Below are 12,500 nucleotides of genomic sequence, written 5' to 3'. Positions count from 1 at the left end.
AGAGACACTCAATGGGACAATCCTGGCTAAATAAAGGATAAATGGAAAACGAAAAAAAAAAGATTATGTTTTTCTGAAACTTACCCAGCACGACCAGGTTGATCTGGCTCCACTGGTATTTGCCGCCGTATTTGACCTTACAGGTGTAGTCCCCGGAGTCGGACTTCTGCAGGTCGCTGATGAGCAGTGAGGCGTCTCCATTCTGGAAGTCTCCGGCGAAGGACAGACGGCCGTCCTCGCTCTCCACCTTGTAGACCTTGTTGCCGAAGAAGGTGATGATCTACGGAGGAAGAGATACGCATATAGATTAATGAATGCATTGATAGGAAATGAAGAATAGCACAAATACAACTGATATAATACACTATAAACTTGAATAAAATAATAGATTATAGAAATGTGTTATGATAGAGAGGCAGGGAGAGGGAACAGGAAGGTGTATTGGCAGGAAGAGAGAGAGAGAGAGAGAGAGAGAAGAGAAGGGGCAAGAAGAAGAAGAAGAAAAAGAAGAAGAAGAAGAAGAAGAAGAAGAAGAAGAAGAAGAAGAAGAAGAAGAAGAAGAAGAAGAAGAAGAAGAAGAAGAAGAAGCAGAAGAAGAAGCAGAAGAAGAAGCAGAAGAAGAAAAAAAGAACGAAAGATAAAATGAGTTGACCAAGACACAAGCATTATGATGAAGAACGAACTAGGCATGACTAAACCAATTACCACATGTTGGCCAACACTGATTTAAAGACCACGGTGAATGAAATTGAACTAATTGAGTTGTATTAAATTAAAAGGACTGAATTAAAAGAATCGAATTGAGTCTCCTTCAGTCCAGCTGAGCTGGAGCTGAGCTGACTTAAATCAGACAGAACTGCATTACGCGGACTAAGTTGGATTGAGTTACAGTGCACGGAAAAGGTTAACCGGCTTTGACGCTGAATGGAAGTGCCCGTTTATTTGAATGGATAGTAAATACGGAGCAGCAGTAGCAGCAACAGCCCGGGAAGCTGACAGGGGGGGGGGAACAAAGGTGTCAGTTGTCCCGGGCCCAGGGAGAGAGGGGGCCCAAAATTGAGGTCCTCATTACATTGTATCCATTGGTTTGGGGGCCCTTTCAAATGACTTTGTCCTGGGCTCGGCAAAAGCTGTCAGCGGACCTGGCAACAGCAGCAGCAGCAGTAGCGCAGGTGCAGGAAGGGCACACGCTGCCCATGGGAATGTTTATAGCACGCTACGCTACTCAGCTCACCAGCCAGCCTGCCCCTTTCATGATACACACTTAGCGCATTCTGGAGCCCACCTGAGGCCTCGCTTGGCTTCAATCACACACACACTGAAACACACACACACAGGCACACACACACACACACACAGGCATACACACACACACACACACACACACAGCCACATCATAGTCAGACACACACATACACACACACACACATACACACACGCATACGCACACACACACACACACACACACACACACACACACACACACACACACACACACACACACACACACACACACACACACACACACACACACACACACACACACACACACACACACACACACACACGTGTGTGAGTTAGTGGGGCTTGTAAACACGAGAGCAGGATTGTCACAGGGGTGGCTGCCCCTGGGCCTGCTGGCCTGTTGGCTGGTAGCGGATGGCTGGTGCGGTGCGCTTAACACCGGTGCCACAGCGCATCAGACTGACTGGGGACAACCGCCTGCATGCCCCGACTCCCTTCACCTGCATGACCTGCATATAATGAATGCCCCCCGTCATGTAAACACACACACACACACACACACACACACACACACACACACACACACACACACACACACACACACACACACACACACACACACAGCCGCCATAGGGTAGTGTAGTAGTGTGTGTGCATGTGTGTGTGTGTGTGTGCGTGTGTGTGTGGGCGCACGTGTGCGTGCGTGTGTGTGCGAGTGCGCGCGCGCGCGTGTGTGTGTATGTGTGCGTGTGTTAGGCACATCGTTTTTTTATGGAGTGTCTACTATGCGTGTGACAGGGCCGCAATGGGCTCTTTGTATCTGTAGTGGCTGTATGTCTTATTTGAGGACAACAACAATAGCAAGTAACTGAGTTTATATTGGTATACAACATCATGTCATCATCATGTATTACAACAAAATAAAAAGGTAATGCAAAAAAAATGTAATCATGAAAATGCATTGTCACTTGGTTTCATCTTGCAATCCTATTTTCTTATTTCTATTTTAATGGAATAACGCCATGCATTGACAAAGGCACAGGTGTGTGTTGCTCCCATCACTCTCGAAAAAAGATCCTGTGACTGGCTTTGTTTCCCCAGGTGCTGACGATGTGCTTGGAAACAAGGACACCGCCATGTTTGGCAAGTTCTCAATGCTACTTCCGTTTCCAACATCAGTTTGTTGTGGTAAAATAAGAAATAGTTTGTTGCCAAGGTACTGTACTTCAGATTTTTTTTTAATCATCTTGCTGTCTTTTCATTTTTAATGCAATTTGGTAATTGTGTAGGTATAACCGAAGCTACTGTATATCACATCAGCAAGACTTCCTATTTACAGTAAAAAAAAAGTCTCTGTTGTTGTTGGTGCTGGCGCTGTTATATTATGACAACTATAACGGAATTGAAATTAAATGACAATGACTGAAACATTGAAAGTGGGCGGGACAGAATAGGAATAAAGCCTCTCAGGGAAATCACTGCACACTACTTTCATTTTTTAGGTGAATAATATTCACAGTTTCTGCGCCAAAATGTATTTTACACCTAAATAACAGTATAAAAAAATAACTCAACAAAAAACAGTGAAGTTGAATCAGTGAAACCAGATTTCTCCAACCCCTTGTGTCTTTTCCTTTTGTGAACATTTGATCTGAATTCGAACCAACACCTCCAACAAGGCCTCGAGTTGTTGGCACGACACCCTTCCTGCCTTCTCCCCAGGCCACAGATGTCATTGTCTTCTGCGCTGCCAACTTGTTTTGGTTTTTGCGCTTTTATTTTATATGATGCAGTCGGTTTCTTTTCTCAGGTGAGAAAAACACTGGAGCTGCACTTGACATTCGTACTCGAGGCGCACAGTCAAAGTGCTACAGGTAGCAAGAGGGCAAATGTTGACACGGCTTGCTCCTCCACTCCAACACTTAAAGGCTCTCTCGGTGCAACAAGAGACATGATTTATTCATCTCTGCTACGGGCGCAGTCTCATTCCTAATCAAATTTTCAGACGTTTGATTTTAATTAATGGCGCCTTCAATGTTATCTCTACGTTAAATATTAAATGACGCACCCACGCTTCCAACAGAGCTATCAAGCCCCCTCAGATGTGAAGGAAGCACCTTCCTTTTCTGTATCGGCTTTTCTTTCCTTTTGTTTTTCTCCCTTTTTTCTCTTTTTTTTTCCCGCCCTCAGGTTCTCATGGAATGAAATCTCGAAATGATAATCAACAGATTTCCATCTCACACGGATAGCTAGCGGGGGAAGCTGGGTGTTCGCCTTGACAAGAAGGTGTCTGGGATTGACAGTCTCATTAACATCTAACAGATAACACAAAAAAGACACCTGATCTTTCACTCTCACTTTTCAAACGTCTACCAAAAAAAAAAAATAAAGGAATGAAAAAAAGAGGGAAAAAAACGGAAGACAGGGTAAACTATGCCCTTTCGAAAACATGAAAAAACGATTTAAACAGTGGTTTTAAAAGTTGACGAGTCATAATTCGATGAGATAAACGTTCTCATCTGAGTTGTGTGCAATGCTAATCCGCAGCACAACTGAGACTCTGGAGGCGGGAAAATGAACATGAGGTGTGACTTTTGCAAATGCTTTTTTTCTTTTTTGGGGGGGGGGATTGTGCTGCAGGTGGGAAGCTCTCGAGGTCTTGTCATTTTCAGACACGACTGAGGCATGGAGAAAGCGATTTGAAGCTCAGAGTCCCGATTTTGATCAAAACTTTTGATAGGCTTATGAGCAGGCAGGGGACAAAAATAAACACAATTCTCAAAAACAAAAAAAAGCGAAAGGGATATAATAAACCACAGCATGACTCAGAATCTACGGTATGCTAATGTAAATGTGAGAAAATAGGACAGAGACACCGTAAACTGTCATACTTATGCCAATAATGTGTGCCTAGCATGGCAACATGGGGCTATGCTAGCATGTTTGCAAGAGTCTGAATCAGACACACTTATACCCCAGTGGCAAGAAATGTCATTTATGTTTATCCATGGCTCACTCAGCATAAAGAAATGTGGGGAGAAAAAAGGTAAAGGGCTATTGCCAGAAAGGGCCGTGGCGTACACAGGAGATATATATATATATATATATATATATATATATATAGAGAGAGAGAGAGAGAGAGAGAGAGAGAGAGAGAGAGAGTGTGTGGATAAATCAGAAAGACAAACAGAGAAGCGAGGGAACGACTGAGATAAATGGACGAATGAAAGGCTGACAAAAGAGAGCATTGGGAAATGATACATCAGACTGACTGAAAGAGAGAGAGAGAGGGAGAGAAATAGAGAGAGAGAGAGAGAGAGAGAGAGAGAGAGAGAGAGAGAGAGAGAGAGAGAGAGAAATAGACAGAGAGAGGGAGCAAAAGAAAGAGAGATGAAAAAGATGGAGAGTAAGAAATTCAGAGATGGAGAGCAAACAAGCGAGAAAGGGAATGAGAGAGATGGAGAAAAAAGCGGTTTAATAGGGAGAGGGTGGAGCAGCAAGATAAAAAAAATAGTGCAAAAGGAAGAGACAGAGCAAGACAGAGAGAGAGAGAAAGAGACTGATGGTGTGAGAGATGAAAAAGCAGTCACTGGGGTGATGGGTGGGGGAGCGTATCAGAAAGACAAGAATGAGAGAGAGAGAGAGAGAAAGAAAGAAAGAGAGATGAGAGGGAAGAAAGAGAATAGGTGAAAAGGCACTACTGTAAGGGGGTAAACCAGCGGCTATGTGTGTGTGTGTGTGTGTGTGTGTGTGTGTGTGTGTGTGTGTGTGTGTGTGTGTGTGTGTGTGTGTGTGTGTGTGTGTGTGTGTGTGTGTGTGTGTGTGTGTGTGTGTGTGTGTGTTTGGAGAAGCTACAGCATGTGTGTATGATTGTGTACCTCACCACTCACTGTTTGTGGGCTTCAGACACATAGTAGATGCTATGTCTATATGTATGGAGAAGCTATGGGTGAAATATTGGGTATCCCATCACTCGCTGTTTCTGGCCTTCAAACACAGATTAGATGCTATGTGTATGTGTGTGGAGACACCATGGGTGTATAGCTGTGCATCTCACCACTTTCTGCTTCTGGGCTTCGCTGGGCTTCTGCATCATCCACTCGATGTCGAGCGACTCGCTGGACTGCCAGAACTGGTGGTGGCACGGCAGCGTGGCGTTGTCCCCGACAACCTGCCGCATCGTCGCCGACTGGGCACCGGCACCCAGGAGGCCTAGCAGCACTGCAGGTAGAGGAGGAGGAGGCGGAGAGAGAGAGAGAGAGAGAGAGAGAGAGAGAGAGAGAGAGAGAGAGAGAGAGAAAGAGAGAGGGAGAGCGAGAAGTAGAGTAGAGAAGTAGAGAAGTAGAGAAAGGAGGATAGAACACAATGAAAGACAGAGAGAGAGAGGGAGAGAAAGAGAGGTATGATGGAGAGAGAGGGGAAAATAGGGAACGGGAAAGAGAAAAGGGAAGAACAAAGAGAACAAAGACATGAGACAATGCTCTTATGATGGAGCCTGGCAAACAAAGCTGCCGCAGAATAACAGACACAGCGTGAAAGAAAGAAAAGGGCCGCGAGGAGGAGAGAGGCAATAGGTAGCAATCTGGGATGAACACTACACAACAACAACAACGCACCGATAGAACATGGGCCATAATAGAGGGTTTGAATGACACTCTGATTGCACACGACCTACAGTACACATACAGTACTTGTTCACAAAATATAGCATAAGAAAATAAAAGTGCCAATCGTGTGTGCGCTTGCCGTGTGCGTGTGTGAGTATGTGAGTGTGTGTATGTGTGTGTGTGTGTGTGTGTGTGTGTGTGTGTGTGTGTGTGTGTGTGTGTGTGTGTGTGTGTTATGTTTTATGTGAAACCATCCGACCTTCCACTGGCTTGCTGACCTTTTTACATGTTTACAGTTGACTGCCGTTGACACACAGGGCAGAGATAGTCACCTATACGGGTGGGCGGGGTAAACAGAGGACAAGCGGTAGGTGGCTTTGGCAGAGGACTGTTTGGTAAGGACTGACCCAGAGCTCATTTACTGTCCAGGGCAGATGGGCCGGCCGTCCAGCTGAGTCTGTGTGTGTGTGTGTGTGTGTGTGTGTGTGTGTGTGTGTGTGTGTGTGTGTGTGTGTGTGTGTGTGTGGTGTGTGTGTGTGTGTGCGTGCGTGCGAATGTGTGTGTGTGTATGTGTGTGTGTGTGCGTGTGTCTGTGTCTGTGTGTATGTGTGTCTGTGTGTGTGTGTGGTGTGTGTGGTGTGTGTGTGTGTGTGTGTGTGTGTGTGTGTGTGTGTGTGTGTGTGTGTGTGTGTGTGTGTGTGTGTGTGCGTGTGTGCGTGTGCGTGCGTGCGCTTGTGTGTGTGTGTGTGTGTGTGGTGTGTGTGTGTGTGTGTCTGTGGTGAATTAGGAAGAGAGGCGTCAGGGGGGATTTGCAGCCTCTGGTGTCCCAGAGGGGAAGGGCGTCATTGAGCGCGAGTGTGTGTGTGTGTGTGTATGTGTGTGTGTGTGTGTGTGTGTGTGTGTGTGTGTGTGTGTGTGAGAGAGACAGAGAGAGATAGACAGAGAGAGGGAGAGAGAGAGAGAGAGAGAGAGAGAGAGAGAGAGAGTGTGTGTGTGTGTGTGTGTGTGTGTGTGTGTGTGTGTGTGTGTGTGTGTGTGTGTGTGAGAGAGAGAGAGAGAGAGAAAGAGAGAGAGTGCATGTGCGTGTGTGAATGCTTGTGTGAGTTTGAAGCATGTGTTTGTTATGTGTATGTGTATGTGTGTAGGGTGAAAGGCGGATAAGGTGGTGGTGGTGGGCTGGAGGGAGAGATGGGGATATATGATTCCTCCCACCTGCCGCAGCAGTGGCCGAGACAACAGAGCGATGTCATTAGGGTGTCGTTCGGCCTGGGCTTACGCCGAGTGCACGCGTAACAAGCCGGGGGATATTTCTGGAGTGCTCTGGAGTGTTAGTTCCACAAGCACGTCGTCTTATCTGTTGTGCTGCTGCTGCTGTTGCCGAACCTCAAGTGCTTACACAAAAGACGCATGTTAAACAGTGCGAGAAAGGAGAGAAAAGAATTGGATGTGCAAGCTCAATATTTTCTCGCCTGCCGACTGAAACTGGTGTTTTTTTTTCTGTGTGTACATACACAGTCTGGCCTTGGGAACACAGATAAAGACAAAGGCCCTCGGGATAAATCTGATGGATTTACAACATGCCTATTGGCAAGTTGATTCATTTACACTGTTTCTTTGAAAAGAAACAAACAAGCACGAAAACGCACAAGCACACAAACACACAAGCACAAAAGCAACCAAATGCATAAACAACAAGAACACATGGTGGTTTCTACAGCTCCACTGTGCCTGCCCCATTAACCACTGGGATCCTCAAGACACATGATACATACTACATACAAATAACATGAATTGTATAAATATTTAAGATATTCTGTCTGAAAGTATCAAGCCAAATACTGTAAATAATAGAGAAATATTAAAATGTAGTATGTAACAAACAAAAATTAAGATCACAACAGACAAATACAGAATCGACGTAGGAATACATAAAGTAACTGTATCAAAACTGCAGCGCAGGGTCTTGATGATGAGTATATTTTTAATTTTATACTGTTATGAAATGAAATGCTTTTTATGAGTTGATTCTATGTTGTGGATTTTCACGTGTCACCATAACCATAATAACCACTGCATCAAACTTGATTTTCACTGCATGTTATAGGCCTACTTTTCATATGTCCAAGTATGTGACAAATAAAACTCCTTGTATCTTTTATCTTTTGTTTTTTAGAAAAAAAAATTGATACAGACTTTTGTCATGGTCAACAAGGCCTCCATATTACAGCTAATGTTTGGACCAAAAATACCTCACAGACAGTGAGAGAGAGAGAGAGATGTCCTTCTCTCACCAGCCCAGGGTGTACCACTCCCACTAAGTCTGTTGTGTCTAGGCACGAGAGTGACTCTGGAGTGATTGGTGCATTTGTCAACCGGTCTGCGGAATGCGTGTGCGACCTCCGACCCCGCCACGTGGGTGGCGTCCTCCCCCCTACCTCTCCTCTTATGCCGTCGTCCCTCTAGCCATCAACCAAGAGCCACCGCCACCAGCCACCGCCACCAGCCACCCTGCATCTGTTTCAGAGAGGCCGGTCGCTGAGTGATTGATGGGTTCCATTGCCCGCTCAGAGCCAATAAGACGGCCAGGCAGGCAGGCAGGCAGGCAGGCAGGGACCCAGTCTGACCCGCCCACCCGCCACTCACTCATTTACTCTCTCACTCACTCACTCTCTCGTCCACCCACCTCCACCCACCTCCCCAAAGCGCAGAACGGAGAGTTGAAGGGTTTAATTACCGGCGCTAATTTAAAAGCACGGTGACGTCAAAGCCCCGTATGACTCATGATAAAGTAATCAAGGCCATGAATCCCAATGAGCCAAAAAGTTTTCCCTTTACTTTCCCTTTACAAACTCTCTCTCTCTCTCCCTCTCTCTCTCTCTTCTAAGCTCCCTCTCTCTGCATAGCATCACTCCCTCCCCCCCTTTCTCTCCCCATCTCTCTCTCTCCCACAACATCTCTGTTCTGTTCTCTCTCTCTCTCTCTCTCTCTCTCTCTCTCTCTCTCTCTCTCTCTCTCTCCTGGGCTTGGGTCCAAATCTACAACCATCAATCCCATCTAGCATCCTGCCTCCATCCCTCAGCCCCGAAAGGAAAAACCTCACTCACTCAAATTAATTAAAATTCAAATGAAACGCTCGCTTCGTTTACGGAAAAAAAGTGCTTACGACTTCAAAAGCAGCAACTTACCATGACCCTATTTACTCGCGCGCCTCGCTTCCCGATACACTACAAGACTACGAAAAAGAAGAAATGACAAAACGACACGGTGTGTTCAGCACAAAAAAAGTATCACACACACAAAAAACCCCGACAAAAACCAGCTACTACTACACCACCTGAAACGAAACTAGCTGACTACAAGAATGGGGGTGAGAAAGCTGAGAACGGGCCTAATGGATTCAGACGTAAAGAGCTGACGGGATGCTGAAGCAGGGTGGAATTATCTGTGTGAAGCGCTGTGCGTATATTACCCTGGCATAGCTCATCCTGTCATTAGGGGCTTGCCACATTAACTCACTATATCTCTACTTGGCAATACTCTGTGGCTCTCTCTCTCCCCCTCTCTCTCTTTCTCTCTCTTCTTTTTGTCTGCATTTTCTCTGTCTTTATGTCTTTCTATCTCAATCCCTCTGTTTCACTGTATCTCCCTCTCTCGTTCTCTCCACTCCACTCCTCGGTTTCTCTCTCTCTCCCGCCCTCTCTCTCTCTCTCTCTCTCTCTCTCTCTCTCTCTCTCTCTCTCTCTCTCTCTCTCTCTCTACCGTTTTACCTCGTTCTCCCCTCATCTGTCTCTTATGGAGAGAAATTACCCAAGACTCTGTGGAGAACACCCCCACCCCTCTGCAACACACACATACACACACACACACACACACACACACACACACACACACACACACACACACACACACACACACACACACACACACACACACACACACACACACACACACACACACACACACCACCCCTGTGGCTGCGCGTGTCAAACTAAAAGCCTGAGTCAGCGAAAGAAAAAGAAATAAATAAAGTGGGGGAAAAAGAGAGAGAGAGAGAAAAATATATATACACCCTGGTCAGGCCGGCCAAGGAGCTCCCCCTGGAACACCCCCCCCCTCCCCCCTCTCCCTACCCCGCCAACCCACCCCCATGACCAAACTACCCCTTCAAGCCCTGCACCTTAAGCCATATAGTGTTCATGACTATTTAATGCAGAGTTCGCACAGCCATTCATCTTGTGTGCTTGCCGGCCGCCAATACGGGTTTGAAAGGAGGGTTTTGCCCCCACATCACTGCAGCAGCAACCCCCCCATAGCACACTTCTCCTGGGCCGGTACTGAGGAGACCTCTTTGCATAGCCCTTAATTGCTTGGGGGAAAGATGGAGGATGGAGGGAGAATGGGGGAGGGCAGAAGAAGAGAAAGGGAAGAAGGGGTAGATGAAAAGAAGGAGGGAGAGAGGGGGAGCACAGAGTGAGAGAAAAAAGGAAGGTCGTGCAGAAAAGAGCCAAGGTAGAGGGGTAATGTAGGCTACTGTTATTGCTTGGGAGGAAGATGGAGGGAGAGGCTGGAGGATGGGTGGGGGCCCGGAGATGAGAAAGGGAAGAATGGGATGGATCAAAAGGAGGAAGCGAGAGGTGGATAGATGCTAAGCAGAGGAGGAGAGGTGGCAATGAGGGTGTTGCAGAACTGGGCTGGTTAAAAGAGGGGAGAGATGGGGAGATGCAGAGAAGATCCAGAGGAGGTGTGATACTTTAGGCTACAATAAGATGCATTGGGGCTGGTTAAAAGGGGGAGAGATGCAGGGATGCAGAGGAGATTCAGAGGAAGTGTGATATTTTAGGCTACGTAGGGTGCATTTGGGGCTGGTTTAAAAGGAGAGAAATGGAGGGATGGAGAGAAGAGCCAGAGGAGGTGTGGAGGCACTGTACTGTAGGGTGCATTGGGGCCGGTTAAAAGAGAGAGGAGATGGGGGGATGCAGAGGAGAGCCAGAGGAGGTGTAGAACTGCACTGCAGGGTGCATTGGGCTGGTTAAAAGAGGGAAGAGATGGAGGGATATAGAGATGAGCCAGAGGAGGTGTGATACTTTAGGCTACAGTAGGGTGCATTTGAGGCCGTGTAAAAGGGAGATGGAGGGATGCAGAGAAAAGTGGAAGAGGTGTGGTGCTATACTGTATGGTGCACTGGGAGCGGTTAAATGAGATGAAGGGATGCAGAGAAGAGGCGGAGGAGGTGTGATACTTTACGCTACTGTGTGTGCTTTGGGGCTGGTTAAAAAGGGGAGCGATAGAGGGATGAAGAGAAGATCCAGAGGAGGTGTGGAGGTACTGTACTGTACGGTGCACTGGACCCGGTTGAAAGAGTGGGGAGATGGAGGGATGCAGAGAAGAGCAGAAAAGGTGTGGTACTGTACTGCATGGTGCACTGGGGCTGGTTAAGAGGGGGGAGCGATAGAGGGATGAAGAGAAGAGCGGAAGAGGAGTAGTACTGTACTGTATGCTGCATTTGGGCTGGTTAAGAAGGGGAAGAATGCAGAGAAGAGCAGCGGAGGTGTGATACTATGCTGTATGGTGTATTGGAGGTGGATAAAGGGAGTAAGGGGGGATGGAGGGATGTAGAGAAGAGCAGAGGAGGTGTAGAACTGCACTGTATGGTGCACTGGGCCAACTTAAAAGAGAGGAGAAATGGAGGGTTGCAGAGAAGAGCAGTGGAGGTGTCATGCTGTAATACATGGTGCACTGGACTTGGTTAAAAGAGGGGGGAGATGGAGGGATGCAGAGAAGATCAGTGGAGGTGTGATGCTGTACAGTATGGTGCACTGGGGCTGGTTAAAAGAGGGGAGCGATAGAGGGATGTAGAGAAGAGCAGAAGAGGTGTGATGCTGTACTGTATGGTGCATTGAGGCTGGTTAAAGGGGGTGAGGGGAGTAAGGGGGATGGGGTCGTCTGCAGTAAAGAGAGGGGAGAGATGGAGGGATGCAGAGAAGAGCCAGAGGAGGTGTGAAGCTATACAGTATGGTGTATTAGGGCTCGTTAAAGGGGGTGGGGGGAGTAAGGGGGGATGTAGAGAAGAGCAAAAGAGGTGTGATGCTGTACTGTATGGTGCATTTGGGATGGTTAAAAGAGGGGAGAGATGGAGGGATGAAGAGAAGAGCCAGAGGAGGTGTGGAAGTACTGTACTGCATGGTGCACTGGGGCTGGTTAAAAGAGGGGGGAGATGGAGGGATGTAGAAAAGAGCCAGAGGAGGTGTGGAGGTACTGCATGGTGTATTAGGGCTGGTTAAAAGAGGGGAGAGATGGAGGGATGTAGAGAAGAGCTAGAGGAGGTGTGGCGGCACTGTACTGTATGGTGCACTGGGCCCAGTTACAGTAAAAGAGAGAGAGAGAGATGTAGGGATGCATAGAAGTGCAGAGGAGGTGTGATACTTCAGGCTACACTGTGGGGTGCATTTGGGGACGGTTAAAAAGGGAGAAACGGAGGGATGTAGAGAAGAGCGGAGGAGGTGTGGAAGTACTGTACTGCATAGTGCACTGGGGCTGGTTAAAAAAAGAGGGGAGAGATGGAGGGATGCAGAGAAGAGCAGCGGAGGTGTAGAACTGCACTGTATGGTGCACTGGACCCAGTTAAAAGAGGGGAGAGATGGAGGGATG

General features: G+C 47.2%; 1 protein-coding gene across 1 annotated transcript in view; it reads right to left on the bottom strand.

Moving 5' to 3' along the window:
- clmpb (CXADR like membrane protein b) overlaps positions 1-12,500 on the bottom strand; it is a 137,337-nt gene that overhangs the window by 19,313 nt on the left and 105,524 nt on the right. The window contains exons 2-3 of the mRNA XM_063205522.1: positions 5,303-5,466; positions 85-280 (exon numbers count right to left, since the gene is read on the bottom strand). Coding sequence (XP_063061592.1) covers positions 85-280; positions 5,303-5,466 — 360 coding nt within the window. The remainder of the gene's footprint in view (positions 1-84; positions 281-5,302; positions 5,467-12,500) is intronic.

The sequence above is a fragment of the Engraulis encrasicolus genome, chromosome 8, assembly GCF_034702125.1.
Source record: "Engraulis encrasicolus isolate BLACKSEA-1 chromosome 8, IST_EnEncr_1.0, whole genome shotgun sequence".
NCBI lineage: Eukaryota > Metazoa > Chordata > Actinopteri > Clupeiformes > Engraulidae > Engraulis > Engraulis encrasicolus.
The sequence above is the reverse complement of the archived record's forward strand: the minus strand, read 5'-3'. Positions and strand labels throughout refer to the sequence as shown.